The sequence below is a fragment of the Herpailurus yagouaroundi genome, unplaced genomic scaffold, assembly GCF_014898765.1.
Source record: "Herpailurus yagouaroundi ecotype Mexico unplaced genomic scaffold, PumYag 141, whole genome shotgun sequence".
NCBI lineage: Eukaryota > Metazoa > Chordata > Mammalia > Carnivora > Felidae > Herpailurus > Herpailurus yagouaroundi.
In genome coordinates this window covers 49106580-49134052 of record NW_024412396.1, presented here as the reverse complement: position 1 = coordinate 49134052, position 27473 = coordinate 49106580, and the positions used below count along the sequence as shown (strand labels likewise).

General features: G+C 43.8%; 1 protein-coding gene and 2 long non-coding RNA genes across 3 annotated transcripts in view; 1 reads left to right on the top strand and 2 right to left on the bottom strand.

The window, feature by feature from the left end:
- Positions 1-9022, bottom strand: part of LOC121032055 (uncharacterized) — an 18018-nt gene extending 8996 nt beyond the window's left edge. The window contains exons 1-2 of the long non-coding RNA XR_005791049.1: positions 8824-9022; positions 4826-4989 (exon numbers count right to left, since the gene is read on the bottom strand). This is a non-coding gene — a long non-coding RNA (uncharacterized LOC121032055). The remainder of the gene's footprint in view (positions 1-4825; positions 4990-8823) is intronic.
- Positions 6502-15135, top strand: PROX2 (prospero homeobox 2). The gene is made up of 5 exons (XM_040477726.1): positions 6502-7818; positions 8979-8990; positions 11805-11906; positions 12936-13130; positions 14589-15135. The coding sequence occupies exons 1-5, from the start codon at positions 6502-6504 to the stop codon at positions 14772-14774; spliced, it is 1812 nt and encodes a 603-aa protein (XP_040333660.1). The 3' UTR covers positions 14775-15135.
- Positions 10847-22431, bottom strand: LOC121032056 (uncharacterized). The gene is made up of 2 exons (XR_005791050.1): positions 18579-22431; positions 10847-14674 (listed from the first exon to the last, which is right to left on the bottom strand). It is a non-coding gene; the product is annotated as an uncharacterized LOC121032056 (long non-coding RNA).
- Between the last annotated feature and the right edge of the window lie 5042 nt (positions 22432-27473).

Sequence of the window (27473 nt, the reverse complement as noted above, 5' to 3'; positions counted from 1 at the left end):
TTCTTTCTTTCTTTTTTCTTTCTTTCTTTCTTTTTCTTTCTTTCTTTTTTCTTTCTTTCTTTTTCTTTCTTTTCTTTTTCTTTCTCTTTCTTTCTTTCTTTCTTTCTCTCTTTCTCTCTTTCTCTCTCTCTCTCTTTCTTTCTTTCTTTCTTTTCCTCGCAATACATTTCTATATTTGGGAAGTAAAATGACTCTTTATTGCTTTCATCATCTATGAAAAGCAGTAAAGCTATTTTTAAAGGGCTGTGGCAATCGCTACTCTGTCTGTAAATGTGAGTGAGCTGCTAGTTGATTTTTAAACAGAAAGTGTTGCTGCTTCATATGCCACACCCCGGTGAAGGGCTCCGAGTGGCTTGCTGGCCCAGCACAGAGGTTTCCTGTTTCTCAGCTGCCCAGATGCAGAGTTTCCATGATTGTCCTACAGAGATGGGCATAAACATCTCTGGGTGTCCAACCGCAGTGGTGTTTGGCTAGATTTCTAGTTTCTGGCCTCAAGACATTCCCGCTGATTGTTGCTTCATTAAGCGCACAGACTCCATATCTTACCCTAGTAGTTCTGCCTTCTGGAGCATACGGACTACGTGGAACCTCAGAAACAATGCCTTAAATAACCCACAAGGGAGATTTGGTGACGTTGATGGTTCTATGCCCTATCTATCTATCTATCTATCATCTATCTGTATTGATTTTGTTCCACTTAGATGCTAGAAAGATCTGAAATAATGTACCTCTAATGAAGAGATGAAAATCAGTCTAAATGAAGTGCATACAGAACAATTTATTCAACTGAGTCAGCAAACATCTACTTGGTGACAATTGGCAATCAGGCACTACTTGGAGACACAAGGAGGGAGCTCACAGTCTAAAGGGGAAGATTGATTACTTCAGAGAGGGGGTGACATTTCAGTTGGATTTTGGAAAAGGAATAGGGGTGTGTCGGGTAGAAAAAGGAGGGCAGGGCTTTCCAGGGAGAGGGAAGAGTAAGGAGTAAGGGCAGAGACCTGACACAGCGCCCAGGACAGCTCAGTGGCAATGGTGAGTATTGAGGACAGTGGCTCCAGAGGAGGGGAGGCAGCTGCACCTTATATTCAACAGGCAGCTAGCAAAGACTGATTCCACGGAGGGGCATAAGCAGACCCATGTTTTGGAATATTAATGCCGATGCCAATGTCACTGAGGAAATGGAGACAATCAAAAGGGAACTTGCACTCACTCTCGTCACCGGGGCACCCACCTGCCAGCACCTGTCCACGGACACTGCCTTCCTCCACCACCACGGATGAACCAAGGGTTCTCGTCTCTAAAATCGATCCCTTCCCGTGTATGAAATCTTGCCCCCACCTTCCTACCTAAGGACCAGCTCCAGAAATTCTCCCCCTGTGGCCTACATTAACAAACTTTATCTTTTCTTAAAAATGTTTATTTTAGTTTTGAGAGAGAGAGAGTGCGCAAGCAGGGGAGGGGCAGAGAGAGAGGGAGACACAGAATCCGAACAGGCTCCAGGCTCTGAGCTGTCAGCACAGAGCCCGATGTGGGACTCAGACTCACGAGCCATGAGATCATGAGCTGAGCCGAAGTTGGCGCTTAACTCACTGAGCCACCCAGGCGCCATATAACAAAGATAAACAAACTTTATCTTTATATGGCATCATTGCCATTAACCTATAGATATGCTGTTATTCTTTCTATCTTGAGAAACCCTCTCTTTTTTTTTTATTTTTTTATTTTTATTTTTTTATTTAAAAAAAAATTTTTTTTTTAACGTTTATTTATTTTTTTGGGACAGAGAGAGACAGAGCATGAACGGGGGAGGGGCAGAGAGAGAGGGAGACAGAATCAGAAACAGGGTCCAGGCTCTGAGCCATCAGCCCAGAGCCCGACGCGGGGCTCGAACTCACGGACCGCGAGATCGTGACCTGGCTGAAGTCGGACGCTTAACCGACTGCGCCACCCAGGCGCCCCGAGAAACCCTCTCTTGACCCCATCTCTCCTTCCAGCCACAGTCCTATTTCTCTCCTCTCTGCAAAACTCCTTGAAAGAGGTGTCATAGTTAATGTCAACAATTCCTCCTCTTGTCCTCTGCCGTAAATCCACTCCAACCAGGCTTTTTCTCCCTGGGCTCCACCGAAACGGCTCTGATCAAGATCTTGAAAGCCTCTGTGTTACTAATAATTGCTGTGTGACCTGACCTCTCCCGGCTCCTAGAAACACTTTCTTCACTTGGCTCCCAGGAACTCACACACCCCTAGATCTCTTCCTATCTCACTGCTTGCTCCTTTTGCGCCCTTTATTTATTTTAAAAAAATTTTAACGTTTATTTATTATTGAGAGACACAGAGTGTGAACAGGGGAGGGGGCGACACAGAATCCAAAGCAGGCTGAGCTGTCAGCACAGAGCCCGACACGGGGCTCGAACTCACAAACTGCGAGATCATGACCTGAGCCGAAGTCGGTCGCTTAACCAACTAAGCCACCCAGGTGCCCCTCCTTTTGCTCCCTTTATTGATTCCCCTCTTACCCCAGGCTCTTCATGCTGCTATGTCCCAGGACTCGGATCTTGGCCCCCTCCTCCTCTCTGTCTACACTCACTCCTCGGAGCTCATCCATCTACATACTGACAGCCATCAACTTTCTATTTCTAGTCCAGATCCCTCTCCACTGACGCCCCAGGCTTATTTACCCCACGGCTTTGTCAATATCTTCATTTAGTTGTCTCATAATTGTCTCAGATTTAACATGCAAAACCGAGCTCCTGATATCTCTCACCAAACCCGTTCCTCTATGGTCCTTCTGACTCAGCTCGTGCCATTTCATCCTTCAACTCACTCAGGCCAAACACGCTGGAGTCATCATCAGTGACACTTTATTTCTCTTTGCGCTCCACATCCAGTCTGTTAGCAAATTCCACTGGCTCCACATTCAACATCTATACAGGATCTGATGCTTTGCTACCGTCCTGGTCCAAGACACCTCATCTCTGTGATTACCATCTAGGTCACTGCCTGGAGGCCTAGATGCCTAGAGCCTCCTAGGGCTGTTTCAACCCTTGCTCCCCCACCCCCGGCCTATTCTCCATCCAGTAAAGAATGATCCTTTTAAAACTAAGTCAGGTCATACTGCTTACAACCTTCCAGTGGCTCCTCATTTATCTCGGAGCAAGGGCTAATGTTTTCACAGTGGCCTTCCATTACTAACTTCGTATGTTATGCCATCTGGCTCCCTCTGCATGAATGTGAGCTCCACGTGGGCAGAGGATTTTGTCTGTTGCCAGCATTTGAGCCACGTTTGTTGAATGAATGAATGAATGAATGAATGAGTGTAGAAGGACCAGAGTGAGGAAAGGCTAGAAGCTGGGGGACCAGTCATGAGGTATTGGAATTGTCTAGGTAAAAAGTTGAAACCCTGAATCCAGAAACGGTAATGGGAAAGCAGTGGACTGTGGTTCAGAGCCATTTTTTGACCATAAGTGACCAGACCAAGTCAGTGGTCCGGGGAGGAGTCAGAGAGACTCCCAGCTTCCAGCTTAAACAAGATAGGTAGTGTGAGAGTTGAAGCAGAGGGGCAGTTACGGAGTTTGTGTTTGAAAATGTTGAATTGGGGCACCTGGCTGGCTCAGTCAGTTAAGGGTCTAACTTCAGCTCAGGTCATGATCTCGCGGTTTGTGAGTTCGAGCCCCGCGTCAGGCTCTGTGCTGACACAGCTCAGAGCCCGGAATCTGCTTCCGATTCCGTGTCTCCTTCTCTCTCTGCCCCTCCCGCTCACACTCTTTCTCTCTCTCTCTCTCTGAAAAATAAATAAACGTTAAAAAAAAAAAGAAAATGTCGAATTTAAGCAGGAGATGTTCACTCAGCAGTTAGGATAACCATAACCAATCCCCTCTTCTTTTTGGAAGGTACTTAACTGAAAAAATACACAGCTTGTATTATGGTGAGTTTCTGTGGTTCAAATATCAATTCTGCCAGTTCAGTGGTCATCATTAGTTAGAAAACAGCCAACGGAAGCTTAATGAGTGATCGGGTTATGCTTAGCAGATGGTAAGAGCTAATGTAAAAATAACTTCTCCTATTATACAAATAATATATATTCCGCGTCAAATGATCACAGGAAGTTAAAAAATGTTTCTCTCTCCAAGAGGTGGTAAACCATCCAAACGGTTGGGATACATTTTTTAAGTTAACGTGAATTAGGCAAGTTATCTGTCTTGTTTTAGTAATTTGTAAGTGTCTCACTCAAGGCAAAATCCTTCTACGTACTCCGACCCACGGACCCGGCTTTCTTCCAGTGGCATTTTCCTTGTGACGGACTGGAGCCACCGCCACCTCCCACCCTCGGCCCCAGGCACCAGGAGGGACATTGCTCAGGGCGGGCTTGTGCCAGCTGTGTCTGCTGGTGGTCTGGCAGCTCCGGGTGGAGGCTGTGTCCACATCCACATCCAGCGGCTACAGAAGAGCCACGTTTCGCCCCAGGTAGAGAATTCCAGGTAAATTTTAGATCAAAAGTAGGACGAAGCTAGTGGACCCTTTCCTGAAAGGACTTACACAAGAGAAGCAAAAGGACGGGCGCCTGGGTGGCTCCGTCGGTTGAGCGTCCGACTTCGGCTCAGGTCATGATCTCACAGTTCGTGGGTTCGAGCCCCGCGTCGGGCTCTGTGCTGACAGCTCGGAGCCTGGAGCCTGCTTCACATTCTGTGTCTCCCTCTCTCTCTGCCCCTTCCCTGCTCATGCTCTGTCTCTCTCTGTCTCAAAAATAAATAAACATTAAAAAAAAAGAGAGAGAGAGAAGCAAAAGGATAGTGGGAATTTGTAGAGGAGAAACATGAATGTACCTCTTTGAGGAAAGGAAGCATCCCCTTCGCAGACAGAGGAGTCAGTCTCTTATACGGGTCTTTCCATCCGCAGGGAGGCAGCTGAAGTGTGGTTGTGTCAAAGGATTTGGAATCTCAGTAACTGAGAGCCACTCTGAGGCCTCGCTGACCCTTGGTTTCCTCATCTGTAAAATGGGAGAATTACAAGTTTGGTGTGAGGTGCAATGAGGTAACGTGTGAATGTTTTGTAAACTTGAAGGCCCTTAAACTTGCCATCTGAGGCCTCCTAAAGTACAGTGTATTTTGATACTTTGTGGGGGAAAAATAGCTTTAGGCAGCTTTTTCTAAACTAGCTGCCTCCTTCTTCCCACACCCTCATCCCAATTTACAACCCCTTATTGTGCTTTTTCTTCCTAGCAGATATCACGACGACCTGAAAATATACTTGTTCGTTCTCTCTCCCCGGGGGAGACGGCCAGCTCCATGAGAGCAGGATTCTGCTGGTCTTGTCCTCCACCGTCGCTCCAAGTGCTCAGAAGACGGCCTGATGCACAGTAGGAGCTAAGGAAATAGTTGGTGAATGTGAGCAATGAATACCTGATCTGATTCTTCCAGGAACAGGACAGTGTAGTGGTCAAACAGCTGGTTCTCAAACTTCGGTTTGCCTGTTTCAAATGCAGGTTCTCCCCTGCCCCCCAGGATGGAGGGATTCTGATTTTGCAGGGCTGGTGAGGGCTACTGAATTTGCTATTTTTTTTAAAAAATTTTTTTTAACGTTTATTCATTTTTGAGAGACAGGGAGAGACAGAGCATGAGCAGGGGAGGGGCAGAGAGAAAGGGAGACACAGAATCCGAAGCAGCTCCAGGCTCCGAGCTGTCAGCACAGAGCCGGACGCGGGGCTCAAACCCACGAGCCGTGAGATCATGACCTGAGCCGAAGTCGGATGCTCAACCGACTGAGCCACCCAGGCACCCCCTGAATTTGCTATTTTTAACAAGTGCCCTGGGTGATTCTGTTGTGGCAGGCACTAAGAAGGTTACTCTGAATCAGACAGACCTTGTTTTGACTCCAGCCTGCCACTGACTAGTTGTGTGAACTTCCGGAGGTAACTCAACCTCTCTGGGCCTATTTCCGTAAGTGAGAATGACAACATTCTCAGGGATTTGTGACGAGAATTAAATTAGGTCATAGATGTAAAGTTCTTGGCATAATGCCAGCTGTGCAGTTAGCTGCTGCTATTACCTTTATTATAATTCTATCATAATTATGCCCTAGCAAGACAATTCCTCCCTGAAGGATCCCTCTTGGGAATCTCCTCAGAGTAGGGTCCCACCCAGCAGCACAGTATCTCATGGGAGCTGGTGAGAGATCCAGAATCTCTGCCCCGGCCCCGACCTGCTAAATCTGGATCTTCATTTTAACAAGATCCCTGGGTTATTTGCGCACGCAAGTTTGAAGAGCACTGCTCAAAATCACATACACTGTTTTCTCCCTGTCTCTAATTCAGAGTCTACTCAGATTTGTGAGTTCTGGCATATCAGACTCTAAATCCTTGACAGCTGCTTCTCATCCTTCTGAGTGTGGAGGAGGAACCCCCAGCTCCCTCGAGGTACCCCTCTCGTTGAGGACATCGGGAGAAAGAATTCCCTCACAGAGCCACAACCGACCTTCTGAGCAAGAGCCTGTGAGCCAGGGGATGGATCCAAACTCTGGCTTGCTTTCTCCTCTGTCCCGGGCCTGTTCCCACCTGGCAGAACCCTGTATGGAAGGTGAAAGAAGTCCAGCCCCCCGAGAGCAAGGCGGAGACCCCCACTTTCCCTGGAGCCCTGTCCCCAGCTCTAGCTTTGCTGACCCTGACTGGTTTTGCGATGAGAACATCCAAGCAAAGAGGGCCAGAGTGGAGACCATTGTCCAAGGCATGTGCCTCTCTCTTAATGCTCTGGTGCCAGGCAATGCCCAAGCCAGGGACAGTCCGTATTGCCCAGAGAAGGCCCAGGAGCGGAAGAGGAAGCAGAGCCTTCCCACGCAGCAAGGCCCTCTGAAGCCGGGCCCTGTCGGAGACCATGGCAGCAGGAAAGGGGGCCCTCGGGTAAGAGAACAGCTCTATCAGCTGAAGCAACAGCTAAGGCATTTGCAAAAGCACATCTTGCAGGCTGCTGAGCCCAGGGACGCAGCTCAGGACCCAGGAGGCTCTGAGATGGATAAGGGCCCTCTAAGCGTAAAGCAGAGGAAGGGCTATGGATCTAGGCCCTGGGCTATGGACAGTGATCACCACCATCAGGGTTCCCGTGGGGACCTCTCCCGGAAAGAAAAACACAGAGCGTCTGAAGTCGAATACCAGTCTGAGGAGCCCAGGTGCCTTCCTTGTGGAGCACAGGATTTGCTGGAGATTCTGAGGAAAGAATTGACCGGGGCCGTGTCCCAAGCTGTGGACTCAGTATTACAAAAGGTACTCTTGGATCCACCGGGCCACCTGACCCAGCTGGGTAGAAGCTTCCGGGGGCTTGTGCCAGAGGGTAGCAGTGAGCCCTCGCCTCCTGAGAGAGGTATCTGTAAAGATCTGTTTCCTTTTGCCACCTTGCCCAGGAGGGCCCAGCCACAGACTGGGGTCCTGTTGCGAAACTTATCATTGGCCAACCCTCTAGATCCTCCCAGGTACCCTGTCTCTTCAAGAATGATCCCCAGACCCTATCAGGGTCGGCCAGCAAACTGTCCTCTGACTGTGCCTTCCCACATCCAGGAAAATCAGATTCTTAGCCAGCTACTGAGTCATGGACCCAGTGACCACTGGGATAGCAGTCTTCCCCAAGATTCATCTTCCCAAAGTCACTCCTCCCCAGAGTCTGCCCTGCGACCTTGGGGAGCAGTCAAATTGCGACCATCGGTTCTGAGCCAACAGCAGTACCCCTTGCCCTTCACTTCCCCCGGTTTGGAAAGACTGCCCCTTCTTCCCTCAGTGAAGGTGGAACAGGGCGGCCTGCAGTGTGCCCCGGATGTGCTTCCATTTTCTTCAGTCCACATATCCTTTACTAGTAACTGAGGTTCTCAGTGCCACAGCTCAGAGAAATGGGAAATCTGGAAGATGAAGGGAGGTGGGGACAAATAACTCCATGGCGTTTAAATAGCTTTGCTTCCCTGGCGGCCTTCTTACTGTCGCTTCCAGGCCTTCCTTCCCTGGGGCTCATAGTTTTTAGGTTCTGAGAAAGTGGCATCCACATTTTGGGATTTAAGGATACTGGGAAGATTCATTTACTTTCTTCTGGGACACATTGGATCCTACCACTACTGACTCTTTCCTTTGGGTCTAAAAGAGTTTTGTTTTTAAACTCAAATGGGCTTCCAAACTATGGGCTTCCTTCTATGGAAGGAAAAACCCCATAATTCGGTTGTCAGCGGCCTGTACAGCTAAACAGAGAGAGGGAATGACCTCATCTGAAGCATGGCTCCCCCAATCCCTTGGCTGCACAGGCAGAAAAGCCTGCATTGTCTAGGTAATTCACAGGGAAGCTATGAGCGACTAGAAACTTCTGAGGCAGATGGAAAAGGGGATGCTTTCCTGAGGGACTAGACTCAAGAGGCAGCTGGAAGGGGTAAGAAGCCTTTAGTTTAAGGAACAGCTTCTAAGCTGCAGCTGAGAGAACCAGAGCTTGGGGGCTGGGTATGTAGAGGGAAGGGGGGCCCCTGAGGGGAGGACGGAAGGGCCCAGGCTGGGCTGTAGGGGTCTGGATCTTATTGCAAAAACTTTGCAACCCTTAGGCAGACTCCACTCTTTCAAATAGTGTTGCCCAGAGTAACCCTCCCTCAGGATATTAATAGTTGTTAAATTAGGAAGAAAGCAGCTTGGGTAAATAGGAAGAAAGCAGCTTGGGTAGGTTATTTCTACCGGTTACTTAAATACTGGTTATTAAACACTGGTTATTTCTACTACTGGGTAGTTTGTGGGACTTCTTAGAGGCTTTAACATGCTGATGTCCTATGTGAAGCTCTAAGAGGAGAATGTATGCAGCCTCAGACTCACATGACCAAAGATCCTCTTCCAGCAAGCATCTTGTGGGAGTGAAGTTCCTGACGACATTATTTTGGATGTTGCATTTTTAGCGAGCTGAGCTCAACACCGCTGCTTCTCATAAGCAGACTGTAATTCGGCCTCCAGAGGTCAACGTATCTGTGGAGCTGCATATCCAGGCGTGAACGGTTGTGTCCTCTTGGCAGAGGGCGCCGGGCGGGGGGGGCGCGCCCCCCCCCCCCCCCCCGGGCGTTGGGGGGGTAGGTGGATTGTGTTAATGGCCACAGGATGGGGTGGGACCAGCTCACTGCCACAAGAGGGTGGGCTCTTGTGTCCTAAATGCCACGAGCGCCCTCTGCCTGTCACGGGTGTTGGAAACACCCCTAATTCTTGGGCACCGCTGCGTGCTTCCCAGGCAGGCCAGACTGACTATAAAACCAAGGCTAAGAACACCTCACCGGCCACTGCTGCCTCGTCAGGCAGTAGGAAATCTTCTTGGAGGTGTAGAGATTGCCAGGAAATCGCCCCAGCTGACAAAGGCTACCTGTCTGGGCCTTTGGTAAGAGGCCACTGGTTAAGACTCCCTGTTAAAGTCAGGCGGTGGTGGAAGAGCCTGAAGGACTCAGAGCCCAAAGATTCTCTGCTGTACTTCCCTTGGCAGGGGCATGCTGGTATTTCTGGGGGCACCTACTGCGTGCCTAGCCCCGCTCTGTAAAATGAGGAGTGGACTCAGAGTCTGGGGAGGCTGGGGAGGCCATCGACCGGGCCTGGCTGCATGGAAAGATTTGGGGCTCCCAGGCAGCTTCCTGGTTCCCCAACTGTCCCCTTATCCCTGTTGCCTAGGTTCCAGCATTAGAGATGTGTTCCCGTCGGCCGGGAAAGCCACCGAGCGCCAGCACCCATTCATATTCCCACAACAACCCACGAGACAGGTAGAGCGGGAGTGATGAGACGGTAGGGGGCAGCGTTTGCTGCGCCCGTTCCCTGAGGTCGGCCAACAGTTCACAAGTGAGGGTCCACCGGCACTTAGCCACCATTCTGAAACTCGGAGCTCTGAACATCCCTGTGATTTCTCTCCCCTAAGGTGGATGGGAACATGTTTGGTGGCAAAACCCAACCTGCACTGGTTGGAGGCTATTTATAGACTATCCCACTTAGTGTAAATAGTCCTCCGATTTGCCGTGGCAATGTTAACGTATTGGATTGCAGACTGCTGCCACAGCCCCTGCTCTGGCCGTTAACTGACGTATGGTCTATGCACCATATTACCGTTGTAAAATAATAACTTCTGAAATACGAACCCCATTTGGCCCGGCGTTTTGGATAAGAGGTTGTGGGCCTGTGTTATATCACAATCCTCAAGCGGCCACTCTAGATCAGGTATCTGGGAGGCAGGGACAGAGAAGCAAACTAACTTGCCCAAGGTCACAAGACAGACACATGCAGAGCCGGGATTCAAACCCAAGCACAAGTTTTAACTACTATACTCACATTTTAGAAATGAGGCCCGGAGAAGATAAGTGGCTTGCTCAAGATCACACAGCTAATAGGTGGCGAAATCAGTATCTGAAACTGAGTCTTTGGACTCTTAAATCCAGGATTCTTTCCACAGCATTTGTAAGCCTTTAAGAAGGATAAGAAGTTGGTCCAGTGAGGCAAGGGCAGGGGTCTTCTAGGCAGCAGCCTGGATGCCAGGGCCAGTTGTAACTGAAAATCAGTTGGTTTAGTCTCCTTTGGCTAAACTGGCATGTCCTACTGAGAAGCCTTAATCATCCTAAAGGTACAGGTCTCCGACCTGAGCGCCAAGGTTACCCTGTATAATGCTTCTCACCCAGCCCCAGGACTGTCCCTGGGAATGCTATGTGTTCTCGTGCAAGAACCTTTATCTCCTTCCCATGCTGGTGCCAGGCAGTCACAACACAGCTCCCTTCTCTTGTTAGAGGGGAAGCAATCTGTTCTCAGAGTGACGTATGGGTTGGAATATCATTTCCATATTTCTGTACGGATTAAGGCTGACCATATAATCACTCATTCATTCCTTCATCCAACCAACATTTATTGAGCACCTACTATGTTCCTAGCACCGGGCTAGGCATGTGGAATACAAAGATGAAAAGATAAGGTGCTTGCCCTCAAGGAGCTCACAGTCTAAATGGGGAGACAAACATGCAGTAAAAATTCCAGGGAGGTCATTGCTACAACAGAGGTTTGTACAAAAAGCCTTGATAGCCCAGGGTAAGGAAGGCCTCATTCAGCAAGGAAATATTTCACAGAGGAAGGGTGTCTGGGCTGAACTGGGAAGGGTGAGGGAAGCTCTGCCAGGCAAATGAGGAGCAGACACAGCCGAGAAGTTCAAGCTTCCTGAGCTGGAGCCAACTGTGCTCTTGTACTCAGGCAGGTTAGGTGTTCATTGGCTTAAACACTGCAAAGGGAGCTCTGCGAATAGAATGGGGACCATCTAGTGGGCTTGTCTCATTTTACAGATGAAGAAACTGAGGCCCAGAAGGGGAATGAAATCTCTATGTGGGGCTTTGAAATCTGGGACAGACCTGCCATCTTTCCCCATCCTGTTCTGAAAGCACACACACAAAGTACAACAAACTGTATTTGATATCATAAAGGCTGTAGAACTTTCACACCTCAAAATGTTTTTTGAATTCTGCAAATTTACGGTACATATATGGTATTGAGCATCTGGAAAGCAAAAGCTTTTTTCTTAGTTTTTAAGTAAGCTCTAGGTCCAGTGTGGGACTTGAATTCACAACCCCGAGATCAGGAGTCACTGGTTTTACCGACTGATCCAGCCAGGCACCCTAAGAAAGAGCTTATCTGATCAGACAGAAGAATGGAACTAATACACCATTCGCCCAGAAAAAATGAAACAAAAGAAAAAAAGAAACCGTCAGGAACAGGACAAGTCATTATTTGGATTAACGGATAAAAATCACGTGATAAAGCGGTGTTAGTTTTCCTTGACGCTGAGATAAATCCAGGAGGGCCTAAATCCTGGTCACTTGAAGAAGGCCAAACTCATGTTTTTCTTCACACGCTACCCCAGCTCCAACCTGCTGAAGGCTTATTTCCCTGATGTCCAGGTAAAGTCATTCTTCACCTCTGAAAGCCTCTGAAAAACTCCCAAGAGGGAATGGTTTTGCCCAGTGGGAGGCAAGTCCTAGGTCATCTTATGTGCACCTCAGGTCCCCTTCATGTTGCTGATGGGATCGGTACAATTTCCAGTTCTGGGCTGAGACTCTGTATGAATAACTTTGGGCCACAAAGGTTGGGTATCTGAATATTAAGCTTTTGACCTGTAGATATACAAACCCATGGGGAGGAAGGGTGGAGGGGAGAGAGAAACATAAGTAAATGGCATTTTTGGCCTAGTGTTTTATCTCTGCTGGGGAAGACTATGAAAAAGATAGAATACGTAAAGGGTTGGACATTGTCACATTTATATTCAAATTGCTGTATTTCAACACTGAATGAAGGTATGTAGACATCAAGCATGATGATAAGGAAAATCAAGCTCTGACAGCTGGAACCAGACTATGCCTGTTCCCTTACCCTGGGTGTTGGGAGAGGGCAGCTAATACTTTGAATCTACTTCTTTGTGTTTTCCAGATCTTTCCCTCATATTCGGTTGCTTGGTTGACTCCTGCACCAAGCTCTGATTTCGATTCATTCTGCAACTCCAAGGTTGCAATGGCCTGCTCTCTGCTCTATACCCTTATCCCTTCCTTTGCCCTTGACTCGGCAGAGAGCTCTGGGGCTGCTGTGCCACCTGCCCAGGTGCAGCAGAAGCTGGTACCACACTGGCTTTGACCCGAAACCCTCCCAAAGTCACAGTAGACACCATGGAAATCTTTTCGTGGGTAAAAAAGTCATAAATATAGTAAGTACATCAAAACAGTATTTTCTAATCGGCATTATAGCTAATTCGGATTTTTCTGTGTACAAGTGAAAAGGCTAGGAAAACGGCTATGACTTCTTTTTTAAAGAAAGCCCTTTCTCATGGTGGCTGAAGCCATCCTTATTAAGCCCTATGTTGAAATGGAGGCTGAGAGTTCTGGCTCTGAGCACCTCATGGCAAACATCCGACCTGATGGGCCCTGTTGTTTGTACAGTTCAACCGCTGCATTACCTCCCAGATGATCAAGTGGTTCAGCAACTTTCGTGAGTTTTATTACATCCAAATGGAAAAATCCGCCCGGCAAGCGATTTCAGATGGTGTCACAAATCCCAAAATGCTGGTGGTACTCCGAGACTCAGAACTTTTTCGAGCTCTCAATATGCACTATAACAAAGGAAATGACTTTGAGGTAAGGAAAATCAAGCTCTGACAGTTGGAGCCAGACTATGGATCCCTTGAGGTCTGATGAGTGCCTTCCCTTTGTGATTGAGTTTTCCAGAAGATCTCCTTCCGTGTCTGTCCGCAAATCACCGAGAGCCAGGGCAGCCTAGGGCCAATCTCTGTATCACCCACACAGATGAGATTCAACATCTTTTAGGCAACACGTAGATATCACAAGCTGAATGTACAGCCAGTTTTCATCTGAAATGGAAGCAGAAGCCAGCCGGGTGTTGTGCCATTTGAGAGTTAATACTCTGTAATTACAACTGGCCGTAACTTGCGGAACTTCTCCCCGTAGTGTCAGGAGGCATCCGACTACATGCTACGCTGTTGCCGCACCCAGACTTGGCCTCCGTTATCTTTACGACAATTTTTGTTCATTTCATCATTTCATTCTTTATTCTCACTTGATCAGTTTTACTTGTGGGCCTTTCACGACAAGTCACCTCAGATCCTCTCTCTCTCTGGAAATAATGAATAAGCAGTACTCCAGTTTCTGGGTCCTTTGGGGACCTCTGTGAAGGCACACTGGTGGCACCTTAGAGGGTAAGGTGTAAAGGGTGAGCAAGTGGCCTAGATGTCACCGGTGAGTACTCCTAATCTAGACACGCATTTCCTTGTGTGCGGCGAACAGCTCTGCTGGGGGGGCATTCTGTTCTGCAGGTCACGGACCACCCTTCCCTCGCCTTACCCCTCTCACGTGACTCTGATACTTCCAACAAAGGGGAAGAATGCTGGTATTCACCAGACGTTCTGTCAGAACCTGAGCCTCCTTTCTGAGGCTCGTGGGGTCAGGGTGTGTGGACAGGGTGGTGCTGCCACATCTTTGCGTGTGGGGTGGCCATCTGGCATGCGGTGGTGGCAAGCCCTGGGCCAGACTGGGTTTGGAGGACTTGTGGGACTCCCCGTCATTTACGATGCCAGTCTGTGTCAGGGCCTGGAACATACTGAGTCCCCCTCAACCTGGTGCTTGACTTGGGAAGCAGGAATGGTTCCAAGTCTTTTGGATCCAACCCCAAAGGATGGTGGGATGAGGAAAACAGTTGTAAACTTGGGCGCATGTCTTTCCACATTAGGCACTAAGGAAGAGAATACTAAAAACCTTCGTTGAACCACAGATTTAATTTCGATCAGAGTCCGTTTCTCATTTACTGAAAACGCACCATTAGTAGAATCAGCTTCTCCTCCATAAGGAGTGTCCCTAATATGCTTTTTCCCAGGGCTGTCTCATGGGTACCATCGTTTTAAAGTTTGTATTTGATGAGAGAGCAGGGGATTCTTAGGGCTGCAGAAGTCGAGGGCCGGGAGAGCAGGGATGCTCTTATCAGCCCACCACCCCAGGAACAGGCAGCACTGAGATCTGCATGGTGTCGGTGCTTCAGAGCCTCATGTCTTTTCTTTCTTGTGGGTCTCTTTGGGAATGTAGGTCCCGGATTGCTTCTTGGAAATCGCCAGCTTGACGTTACAGGAGTTCTTCAGGGCTGTCTCCGCAGGGAAAGACTCAGATCCTTCCTGGAAGAAACCCATTTATAAAATTATTTCGAAACTGGACAGTGACATCCCAGAGATATTCAAATCTTCCAGCTACCCCCAGGAGCTGTTTCGGAATTAAGATCTCACAAAGTGAGGTGCAACTGATCAGGTCTTCCTGGGTTTGTCTTAAATGGCAGTCAGTACAGCTGTAGTCATATAAAAAGGGCACAGGGAGAACCCCCCCCCCCCCCACATAGGCACTAGTACCATTTCTGATCATTTATTTCCCTTTTCAGAATCATCAGAGGTTTAATCTCAACTATAAAATATATCAACCACATGTAACGGCATGTTGGTAGCATACTGTAAAAGGAACACAACAGTTTGGAAGCAGAACTTAAATCTCCACTTCATTGTTTCTGGGTGTTGTGACCCTGGGAACTTGCTGGGATCACTGCGTCTGTAAAACCAGATTGTGAGGATTAAAAGATAGTAAGTCCTGAAGTACTCTGTGAAATGTTACTCACTACACAAAGGCTAGTGTTTTCCCCAACTTGGCTTTCAGATAAAGTTACCTTTTGTGGGGTTTTTACAGATTGCTGGTTTTAGTTACCTATTTATCGAGCTCCACTTGTTTGCTAGACACTTTCAAATACATTAGCTTTAAGCTTTTCACCCTGAAAAGTAGATATTAGCTTCATTTGAAAAACAACCACACCCAAGCTTTGGAGCTGTGAGGTAACTTGCCAAAGTAGAAGGTAGGGCATTTGGGGTGGCGGGGACGGTCAGGAGTATGGAGGAACCCAAGCCCTTCCGAAGCCAGACTGCATGCTGGACCACCTCATGCTGCTCTGTGATTGCAAACAGACTACCATGGCCAGGAAGTATCCAGCACTGCTGGGACGCTGTCATCTGACAAGCCCTGCCTAGCACTCAGGAGTGCTTCATCACCCAGGATTTCCAGGCGCATTCCAGCATGCCCAACGCAAACTTTCTGTAGGACGTGAGTGTTGCTGTTCATTCATTCATCTGCTGGGAGTTTATCAGCAGGACAGCCCAACTACTCTCTAGCTGACTGATGCAACTGATGCCCAGCCTCTTACATGCAGAAGAAACTGAACTTCAGACTTGGAAGCTTAGAAAGGGCCTTAGGAGGGGTGCCTGGGTGGCGCAGTCGGTTAAGCGTCCGGCTTCAGCCAGGTCACGATCTCGCAGTCCGTGAGTTCGAGCCCCACGTCAGGCTCTGGGCTGATGGCTCGGAGCCTGGAGCCTGTTTCCGATTCTGTGTCTCCCTCTCTCTCTGCCCCTCCCCCGTTCATGCTCTGTCTCTCTCTGTCCCAAAAATAAATAAACGTTGAAAAAAAAATTAAAAAAAAAAAGAAAAAAAGAAAAAAGAAAGGGCCTTAGGAGATATCTGGCCCACCCAGCTTAAATTAGGAAGGAGGGAACAGAGGTCCAGATAGGAGATCTGCACAGCCTGTGCATAGTCTCACAATGAATGGCATAAATCGGGGTGAAACACAGCATCACACACAGAAACAGAAATTCTCCCACTCCATAAGGAAAGTACAGGCCATGGTCAATCTTTCACAGACTCAGGAGTTCATGAAATCAATGCCCCCCCCTCAACCCCCCCCCCCCCCCCCCCCCCCCCCCCACACACACTGGCCCAATACAAATTGTGACGCACTCCGAGTATACAGGCGAGACATGTGCAAAGCTGAGTAACTGCATCTGTCCTGTGAGCTAGTCAGAGCCAAGTCTTTGTAAAGGTGTGTGAGCTGGGGTGGGGTGTCCTACAGAGTTCAGGCTCTGTCATTCCGAATAAGGGATGTCTGTGACTTCATTAGCTTCCTTGTTTCCCATCTACATAAAACAAGTTTCTATATTCAACTACCCCACTTCCTTGACTTTTTGGGTGGGCTGGATCAGAGGAGATAAGATCCCTAAACTATTACTAAATGTATCAACAAAAAAAAAGTACGAATAAAGAACTTTCTTTAGAATTTTCCCTTACTTCAAACAGCTGAGAGGAAAAACAAAACAGATGTACTCAGCCCAAACTAATCTTCAGGTTGCTTTAAGGTTATTTGTAAGTGCCCTTTGATATATCCAGTTGCACTCAGATGATATTTGCCATATTTTCTCCCAGAATTTTCCCTTCAAAAATGAAGGAATCTGCCAAATTTAAGTTTTAAGAGTAGGCAAGCACGGAGTATCTTGAGCGAGAACAGTTATCTGTGTTTGGAGACGGCAGAAGAACCCACTTCAATAACTATTGAAGATATTCATGAGAAACAATTCCAAGTTCACGATTGTCTGATATGGAGCTGCCATTTTCTGTCCCAAACCTGAAATTCATTAGTGTGTGTTTTAAAGATTTAGCCACGCCACATCCAGGGCAGTGAACCTTGTCCCAGGGACCAATTAGATGAAATGTACATGCTCAAATTGAAAACATTTGTGTACTACAGTCCTTCCAGAAGTGTTCTCTAACCACTGACCTAAACACAGAAGAATGTATAAATATATATGCCTGCCAACATAAGAATTCTATCTTTGTTATGTTTTTCTGTTTCTACCAAGTATCTCTCTTTCTCTGTTGGGAACACATTCTGAGCCGGTTATTAAGTTCTTTTAGCTGTCATAACATTGCTAAAGATCTGGCCATTCTTTCCATTAAGGTATTTGTGGGTACTGTTCTCTCCCAAATTAGACATTTTCAGAGTCTTTCAATGGTAGACATATTTTTACGTCTAATGATCTAGTCTAATTTCATGGGTAGACAGTAGGACCTGGAGTGTGGTTTATGATTTTGGCACCACTGGGGAGTTAATGCCCTATTAATGAGTAAAAGTAGGCAGTTGGTTGGCATTGCATGCAGGAAAAGGTTCACTAGGAATCCTATTTCAAACATGGCTTCAAAGAGGTACACCCAGCTCCAAACCAGATTTGCACAGTGAGGAGGACAAAGGCACCACCCAGGCATATTGATGGTGCCTGAACTGTTTCCTTTGCATCCAAGGAAGAGCAAAGCATACGGGGTGGAGGTAACAAAGCAATCTTTAATAAGGTTCTGCACCTCAGCCCCATTACTACATGGAGATCTATAGGTCTTTGTTTTCAGTAACAAAATACAGAATCATCAGGAAAAAAAATCTAAAACAAGACATCTATCGTATAACTTTTACATATGCCTTTAGAAAATATTTTTTAAGTTTACTCCTTTTGAGAGAGAGTGAAAGAGAGGGCGGAGGGGCAGAGAGAGAGGGAAAGAGAATCCCAAGCAGGCTCTGTGCTGTCAGTGGGGAGCCTGACATAGGGCTCGATCTCACAAACCTGAGCTGAAACCAAGAGTTGGACACTTGACTGTGCTACCCAGGCGCTGCTAGAAAATATTTTTTAAAAAATCCTTATAAAAGTAGCTAAAATTTTGGTAAGCAGTTTCCTGGATGATATCATCTAAATTTTCATAATCCTTGATTCTGATTCTTTTCTTTGTAGTTTCAACTTTTTGCTCTGTAAAGTAGATCAAGTTTTATGATGTATGCATTCAGAACAAAATAGAATTTTAAAGAAACCTTTGATGTTTTCTATAGACACTCTATTATGCATTTGCATAGATTTCACATAATGCAATTTCATTTTCTCAGAACTGAGAAATAAAAAACAATAATGAGGGAGTTATGGGTAAGAGAGGGATGAAGAACGCGTTGGCTAAAGTAAGTTATAGTTCTACCAGGCTGGTGATTAAATTATGCACACTTGAATTTGAGAAGTGCTCTACAACTCTTAACAATTGCTGTGGGACTTGAGGCTCTGGGGGGAAAACATAAGCTTGTGAAAATATAACAAATGTAATACTTCTTATGAAAGTATAAAGACATTCTTGGTCAGATTCAAGTACGTATAACACACACTGTATGGAATGAGCTCTGATTACCTATTTGAGAGTATTAATAATGCATACTGTATCTTGGAGGTAGATCATGGTACCTAAGATTGAAAAATATGTATTAAGTGCTCACCTGTAGAAAAAGATAATTCATGAGCAGTGTATTTTTCAGGGGTATACAATTCCTATTGAAGTAATTCTCTCAGACTATACAAACCTAAGTATGCAGGAGTTGAATACTCAGTCATACTAAAAAGAAAACCCTCAAGCTCCTAGATGTTAGCCTCTAGAGGAAGACGGGAATATCTGAGGAAATGTCGAGGGCAGGTTGAGACAATGAAAACAGTAGAAGAACATCCACCCCAAGCCTCACCAGTTCACACATCCACCTACTCACTCAAGAATCTGCTCCTCCTTCACCAAGAGTCTTTCAGGTCGTTTGGTTTCTTACAATCTCACCCCTTCATGCTCACAGATTTGTTTTGCTATTTCCAAATTCTCCAGTCATCCCTCAAACATGCATTAGGTCCTAGTCTTCCCTTTGAACACCCCATCCCCTCCATTTACTGATTTCTGTGGCTCAGACTCCTATTCCTTTATAACAGCTTCTGGTCTGGAAATTTAGCTTTGGGCAAGAATGTTGTCTGTACCCTAACCTTTTCCCTACCTGATCCTCAGGTATCTAATCTGCTGCCCCACTCCCACCCTCACTTCCCTCTTAACCAATAGCTTCCTTAAGAAGAGACTTCAGTAAAGTGCATGAGCCTTGGAGCGTGGTTTCATCCTGGCTCAAGCACCTACCAGCTATGGACCTCCGCAAGTTACTCTCTCCGCCTCAGCTTTCCCATCTGTAAAATAGAGATAAAATAGTAACCTACCTCACAGCACTGTTCTAAGGTTTAGGTAAAATAATACATGTTTAGGTAAAATAATACAGCACATTCCTAGTGCATGTTATGTTATTACACAGCAGTCATGAACTGTTAGCAAAGTCATGAGTTTGTACTGCTCCACAGCTGAAAAAGAAGTCTTAGCTTAAGAATGGCATGGATGTGAGACATTATAGATGTAAAACATACTCTGAATTTTGTTTTTACTATAACCATGCAGTAAAATGCACTAATACCTGTGACGACAACATAGAACTTAGCTTCAAACTGAGATGTTAATGTTTTCTGAGAGGTAAAGAAAGTCCAGCTAAAAAAAAAAAAAAAAGCCTTGTGCTATAAAGTCTCTATGCATTCCCTCATTTACTCTTTATAACAATACTCCTATGTTGACGTGTTTACTTGGCACATGACATGACTACTATTGCTATTTGCTAGTTGGTTACCAAAGACATTGACCTGCTTTTGTCTTTTACAGGCCAATACACTGCAGTCTGACACCCTCCTAACTATAAGCTTAGTGACTAAGACATTATTTCTAAAACTATTCAACTTGCCATCTTTCACAAATATTTTTGGGGGATGTCTCAATGTCCACTGAATAGACTGTTTGGCTTGAATATTTTCTTAACTCCTGCACAGTTGTTCAAAACATCCTTGTTATTCCACTCCTTAGAAGATTAGATGGGTGTGTAGGGGGAGCACATACTGACACAACCTTGGTTTTCCTCTCCTAACATTTAAAATCTATATTCAGGAGCACATTTCTATAAAGATAAGCTTACTTTTTTATTGCAAGTAATCTGGCCTCTTTTCTGTTTTTCATTTTATCGTCATTAATGATGATCTTCCTCCTCTGCTCTTTCATGAATGTGGGATTTGTGATTATCTTTTTCAGAATATTTAAGGCTCTTAATGTTTTTTGGCTACTCTGTTCCCAAATAAATTGACTTTTTCAAACCCAGTGTTAGGAGACAATGCTTTGCTGAAGTCTTACTCTTTTAAATCCCTAAGACCCTAAGACCCCTAAGACAGTTATATCTAGTGGGATGTATTCTTTTTATAAACACCCCAAAGCTGCTTTTGCCAAATTACTATCTTGATGTTTAGACATTTCACTTCTCATCACATATCTCATTACTTCATCAGAGCTGAGCTTGCTGGATCCACCAGAGTTTTCCAACCAACCCACTCTAGAACTCTTCTCTCCTCTAGAACTCTTGCTAAAAATAATGTCAGAAATAAGAGTTTCCAAGAAAGACTGGGTTGCAGGTGTTAGAACAAACCACGCATGCAAACGGTTTTGCTAGACTATAGATTTATCAGCAAATCCTGGGAACAAAAAGTTTAATGACACTGAACTTACATTCCTAAGCACCTTAGTTTTGATATACTAGGCGCAGAGACAATTAAAATCCTCACGCCATGTAAATAGTAGATAGGACTATGTATCCTTAAGTTCTGGAGATAGCAATTACCTATAAAACATAAGTGAGGCGGATTTTAATATGTTGACAATGCTTAGAAGATGCTATTAAGTGACTTTCCATTTCTTTATTGTAGAATCATACCTATTCACTTCAAACATACCAGGGCATTTCTCTGGGGGATTGACAGTCTTCTGTTTCAGGAACTAGAAAGTTGCACCATTTATTGAACAAGTCTCAAATGTTCTAAAACTTGGCAGAAGAGGAACTTTTCTAGGATTGAGTCCATTGTTGTTATGCCAGAATTGGTGGACTTGCCCCCAAAATAAAGACCACTAACAGATTTTATGTTTTGGGGTATAAATTTACCATTTCACTTCCTTCACATAAAGTGACCATGATTTTCTTCCTCAAAACATAGTCCTTGAGAAACACACCTTTAATGATGATCACATAAGAAAAGTCACTTTATGTTGCAAAAGCTATGTTACCTATCCCCACAAAGCAGCAGTCCCCCAAAATAAAAAGTCCTGAACTCAAGCTGGTGGGACCACAAGCAAAGTGACTCATTCTGAATCCCTTTACAGTTCTTCAAACCCCACGTGGAACACTGTGTCTTGATCACAGTGGTGTTACATGAAACTATACAGGATGACATTGCGTAGAACCACACAGATGCACAGACACACACACGCATACACATGAGTGTTTGTAAATCAGAATAAGCTCTGTGGAGTATTCCAATGTCAATTTCTCGGTTTTGAGACGTAACTCTATATGACATTACCATAGGGGAAGACTTGGTGAAGGATGCATAAGGAATTCCCTGCACATTTTTTTCTTTGCAATTTCCTATGAATCTATGATTATTTTAAAATACAAATTTAAAACAAAAACCACACAGCCCATGTAGAATCAGAATGTTTGACAGAGTTCTATTGAAGAACTGATGTCCCCTAAGCAAGAAGCAAACAGAAGTCCACACCACCATGAATGAGAGTGCTTCCATAAGGACACTTAAAACCACAACTAATTATCTCAATACCAAAGCAGGTCAATTTAATAAGGTACCTTCTAGCTTTGTGATTAAATATCAATTTTCATTTTGTTAGGCTTGTTTGGTTCTCTTCTGCATACACAGATAATGAGAACTAGCAGCTAAATCTGCTCTCTTTGTAATCAGAAGAGTCATAGAAAAATGGCCTCTCCCTTCTGCCCTCTGTACTTGTCTTCTCCCATCTGTGACCTCCTCTACAAATCAAAATTCTCCTCAGAACTTTCCAGTTTAAATAACATTGTACTGCAACTCATTTCTATTGTTAGGAACCTTCACTACAACTGGGAAGGTTGTGGCTTGTTTTCAGGCCCAGGGGCACATACGTGTTTCACATTAAAAGACATTTTAAAATCTTGGCTTCATTTGCTCCCAATAAGCCAGATTCTCCCTGTGCCTAGACTGTTTCTTTTCTGTCAAGCACCTTTGGAAACTGCATTAACTCTTTGAGGCTTATGGATTTTATTTTGCATTTAATAAGTTTTATTGATTATTATTGCTATTGGGGCACCTGGGTGGCTCAGTCGGTTAAGTATCCGACTCTTGATTTTGGCTCAGGTCATGATCTCACAGTTCATGGGATCGAGCCCCACGTTGGGCATTGCACTGACAACACGGAGCCTGCTTGGGATTCTCTCTCTGTCCCTCCCCCGCTCATATATGCATTTACTTGTGCACTCTCTCTCAAAATAAAAATTAAAAAATTATTATTAACAAGTATCCTTCCAACACCTCCAACATCTTCCACACCTGCAAAGTACTAACAGACCAGGGCCTTTGGGAATTATTATTAATGAACTTATCTTCATATGGAGATGGAATAAAATTAAACACTTCCTTTAGAACTCTGGTTCTCAAACTTTGCTGCACACTGAAACTCCCTGGTGGGCTTTAAAAATGACCAGTGCTGGGGTGCTTGGCTGGCTCAGTTGGAAGAACATCTAACTCTTGATCTCGGGATTGTGATTTCAAAGTCCCACACTGGGTGTAGAGACTACTAAAAAAATAAACTTTAAAAAATTTAAAAAAATTACTGGTGCCCCAGTCCCACCTCTAGACTCTAATTGTTATGAGGTGTATATAGCTTGAGCCTTTGGAGTTTTAACAGATCCCCAGGTAATTCTTACATGTCAAGTTTTATAACTAACTGCTCTAGCATATGACTCTTCACATGGAGCACTATTCGTATTTTGTAATTCTTCCAAACATGCACACATAAAGAGTAATCCTATGCTTATGGAATCTACACAATTATTCAACCAGAACCTTACCAATTCTTGATTCAAGGCCTCCAATGTCAGCATGCTTCCCTGACAATAAACTTTTAGGAATGCCTTTCAAATCCTGTAGAGGCCTTACTGACACACTCAGATTCACATGTAGTGAAAGCAGAAGACTCTTATGAAAAATAAAACCTCCCCGAAGTACTTTTTTTTTTGTTTGTTTTTTTAACAACCGACTTAGTCATGTTGGGTTCATAGCAAAACTGAGCAGAAGATACACAGATTTCCCATAAAATTACTTGCCTTCATAAAAGCACAGGCCCCCTCATTATTAACATCCCCATCAGAGTGGTACATTTGTTACAAACTGATAAAACTACATTGATACATCAGCATCACTTAAAATCCATAGTGTTCATTAGGTTTCATCCTTGGTGTTGTGCATTCTATGAGTTTTGACAGGTGTAAATGACATGTATCCATCATTATAGTATCATACAGAATAGTTTCATTGCCCTGGAAAACCTCTCTGCTCACTAAACCCTAGCAACCATTAATATCTACTGTCCTCACATTGTTACCTTTTCCAGAACATCATATAGTTGGAATTACATAGTGTGTAGTATATGATTCTTCTTTCATTTATTAATATGCATTTGTTTCCTCCATGACTTTTGATGGCTTCACAGCTCATTTCTTTTTAGTGTTGAATAATATTCCATTGTTTGGATGTACCACAGTTTATTTATCCATTCACCTACTGAAAGACATCTTGATTACTTCCAAATTTTGGCAACTATGAATAGAGCTACTATAAATATCCATGCTCAGATTATTATTGGCCATAGTATTTGAGTCCTTTGAGTAAATACCAAGGAGCATGACTGTTGAGTTATATGGTAAGAGTATATTTACTTTTCTAAGAAACTGCCAAACTGATTTCCAAAGTGGCTGCATCATGTTGCATTCTCACCAGCAACAAAGAAGAGTTCCTGTTGCTCCACATCCTCATCAGCATTTGGTGGTGTCAGTGATCTAGATTTTGGCCATTCTAACGGTATGTGAGGATACCTTGTTGTTTTCATTTGCATTTCCCTGATGACATATGATATGAAGCATCTTTTCATATGCTTATTTTCCAACTGTATATCTTTTTGGTGATCTACCTGGTAAAGTCTTTGGCCCAATTTTAAATTGGTTGTTTTCTTATTCTTGAATTTTAGAGTTCTTTGAGTATTTTGGAGAATAGTCTTTTATCAGATATGCATTTTGCACATATTTTCTCCCAGTCTGTGGCATGCCTTTTAATTTTCTTGACAGTGTCGCTCATAGAGCAGAAAATTTAATCTGAATGAAGTCCAACTTATCAATTCTTTCTTTCATGGGTTGTGTCTCTGGTGATCTAAAAAGTCATCACCAAACTCAAAGTCATTTAGGTTTACTCCTATGTTTTCTTCTTCTCCTTCTCCTTCTCCTTCCTTCCTTCCTCCTTCTCCTCCTTTCTTCTTCTTCTTCTTCTTGCTTCCTCACTCCTTCCTCCTTCTCCTCCTCCTTCTTTCTTCTACTTTCTTCTCCTTTTTTAAAAAATGTTTATCTGAAAGAGACAGTGTGAGCATGGGAGGGGCGGAGAGAGAGGGAGATACAGAATCCGAAGTAGCTCTGAGCTATCTGCACAGAGCCCGATGGGACTCAAACCCATGAACCATGAGATCGTGACCTGAGCTAAAGTCAGACGCTTAGCTAAGCCACCCAGGCACCCCTCCTATGTTATCTTCTAAGAGTTTTATAGTTTTATGTTTTACACTTAGTTCTATGACCCATTTTGAGTTAATTTTTGTAAAGGGTGTAAGGTCTGTGTCTAGATTCAACTTATTTGCATATCGATGTCCAGGTGTTGTGACACCATTTGTTGAAAATACCATCTTTGCTCCACTGTATTGCCTTTCCTCCTTCGTCAAAGATCAGCTAATTATATTTATGTGGGTCTATTTTGGGATCTCATTTATGTTCCATTTATTTCTGCCTGTTGTCTATTTTGTCTTGATTATTGTAGCTCTGTAAGTAAGTCATGAAGTCAGGTAGTATCAGTCCTTCGATTTTGTTCTTCTTCAGTACTGTGTTGGCTATCTTGGGTCTCTTGCTTCTCCATATAAACTTTAGAACCAGTTTGTCAATATCCATAAGAAAACTTGCTGAGATTTTGATTTTGATTGCATTGAATCTATAGATCAATTTGGGAAGAACTGACATCTTGATAATATTGACTCTTCCTATCCATGAACATGGATATCTCTGCATTTATGTAGTTCTTTCTTTCATCACAGTTTTATAGTTTTCTTTGTATGGATCTTGCACACATTTTGTTAGATTTATACTTACGTATTTTATTTTTAGGGGTGGTAATATAAATGGTATTGTTTTTAAGTTCCACTTGTTTATTGCTGGTGCATAGGAAAGCAACTGACTTTTATATATATTAACCCTGTATCTTGCAACCCTGCTATACTTATTAGCTCCAGGAGTTTGTTGATTCTTTTAGATTTTCTATATAAACAGTACTGTCTTCTGCAAACAGTTTTATTTCTTCTGACTCAATCTGTGTATCTTTTCTTTCCTTTACTTGTCTTATTGCATTATCCAGGATTTCCAATACAATTTTCAAAAGCAATGGTGAGAAGGGACATCTTTGCCTGTTCCTGATCTTAGTAGGAACATTAAACATGATGAAATATGTTAGCTGTAGGCTTTTTGTAGTTATACTTTATCCAGTTAAGGAAGTTTCCCTCTATTCCTAGTTTACTGAGGGTTTTTATCATGAATGAGTATTAGATTTTGTCAAATGCTTCTACATCTGTTTATATGATGTGGTTTTTTTTTTTTTTTCCCCTTTAGCCTGTTGATGTGCAGGACAACATTAACTAATTTTTGAATGTTGCATACCCTCCCACTTGGCCATGGTGCATAATTCTTTTTATACATTGTTGGATTCAATTTGCTAATATTTTGTTAGGGAATTTTGCATAGATATTCATGAGAAATCTGTAGCCTGCAGTTTTCTTTTCTTGTAATGTCTTTGGTTTTGATGTCAGGATAATGCTGGCCTCATAGTATGAGCTAGGGAGTATTCTCTTTGCTTCTACCTTCTGAAAGAGATCATAGAGAATTGGTATAATTTCTTCCTGTATCCTGGGATACAGTGACCCATCTAGGTCTGGTGCTTTTTGTTTTTGAAGGTTAATAATTATTGATTTGATTTCCTTAACAGATACAGGCTTATTCAAATTGTCTATTTTTTCTTTTTTTGAGTTTTGCAAGATTGTGTCTTCTAAGCAACTGGTCTGTTTCATCTAGGTTATCAGATCTGTGGGCAAAGAGTTGTTCACAGTATTTCTTTGTTACTCTTTTAATGTCTGAAGTCTATGGGCTCTTTAGTGATGGCCCCTCCCTTTCATTTCTGATATTAGTTATTCATGTAAAGAATGTCCTTTTAATAAAAGTTTTCATACCTAAAAAAATGAACTAGACACTCTCATGAGAAGTGGGTATTCCAGATTTCACCAAACCAATACTTTTTTTTTTTAAAGCAAGGGTACAGTATCAAAACCTGTTATTTTCCAGGATTTTTCAAACTAGTATTAAACAAGATGTGTAATGTGAGAAGATATTTTCATAGCACCTATGAATCCAGTTGTCATAATTCCAAAGGAAGAAGAGAAAGAGTTGGAAAAAACAACTTCATGATTAAGAGAGATAATCTTCTCAAATGACAATTTCCCCACCACTGAAACAGCACCTATTCCCAAAAGCTTAATGGTTTTGATCTATGTATGTCTACTTTGAACTTATTTTGCTTATCCTTATCAATTCTAAATTTATTCAAAAGACTGAATTCAAATGAGAGCAGCATAAAAACCTGGATTTTAAAATACCAAGAAAAGAACTTCTTTTGATATACCAGCCATTAGTTAGGACTCTTTCTAAAACACATATACAGAAAATTATTAGGAGGACATAAAAGGAAGAATTGTTTTCCTATGGCCTAATAATTAAATTCTTCTGTATTTTTCCTGGAAAATTTGAAACTATGTCCCAAAACGGCATTTACAAGAATGTTCAAGGCAACATTGTCATGACAGTGAAAAACTGTCACAAATAAGAGAAATAATCTATGTTATACAGATATTATGGAATATACCCATACACATATGTATATTTATATATATGTATGTGTGTGTATATACGTATACACAGACATAAGGGTCTGCAGACAACATGTAAAGAATATCACTCATGTAAAAAAAAACAATAAAACTATATCCTTATAGGTACATATATATGTGTATAAATGCACA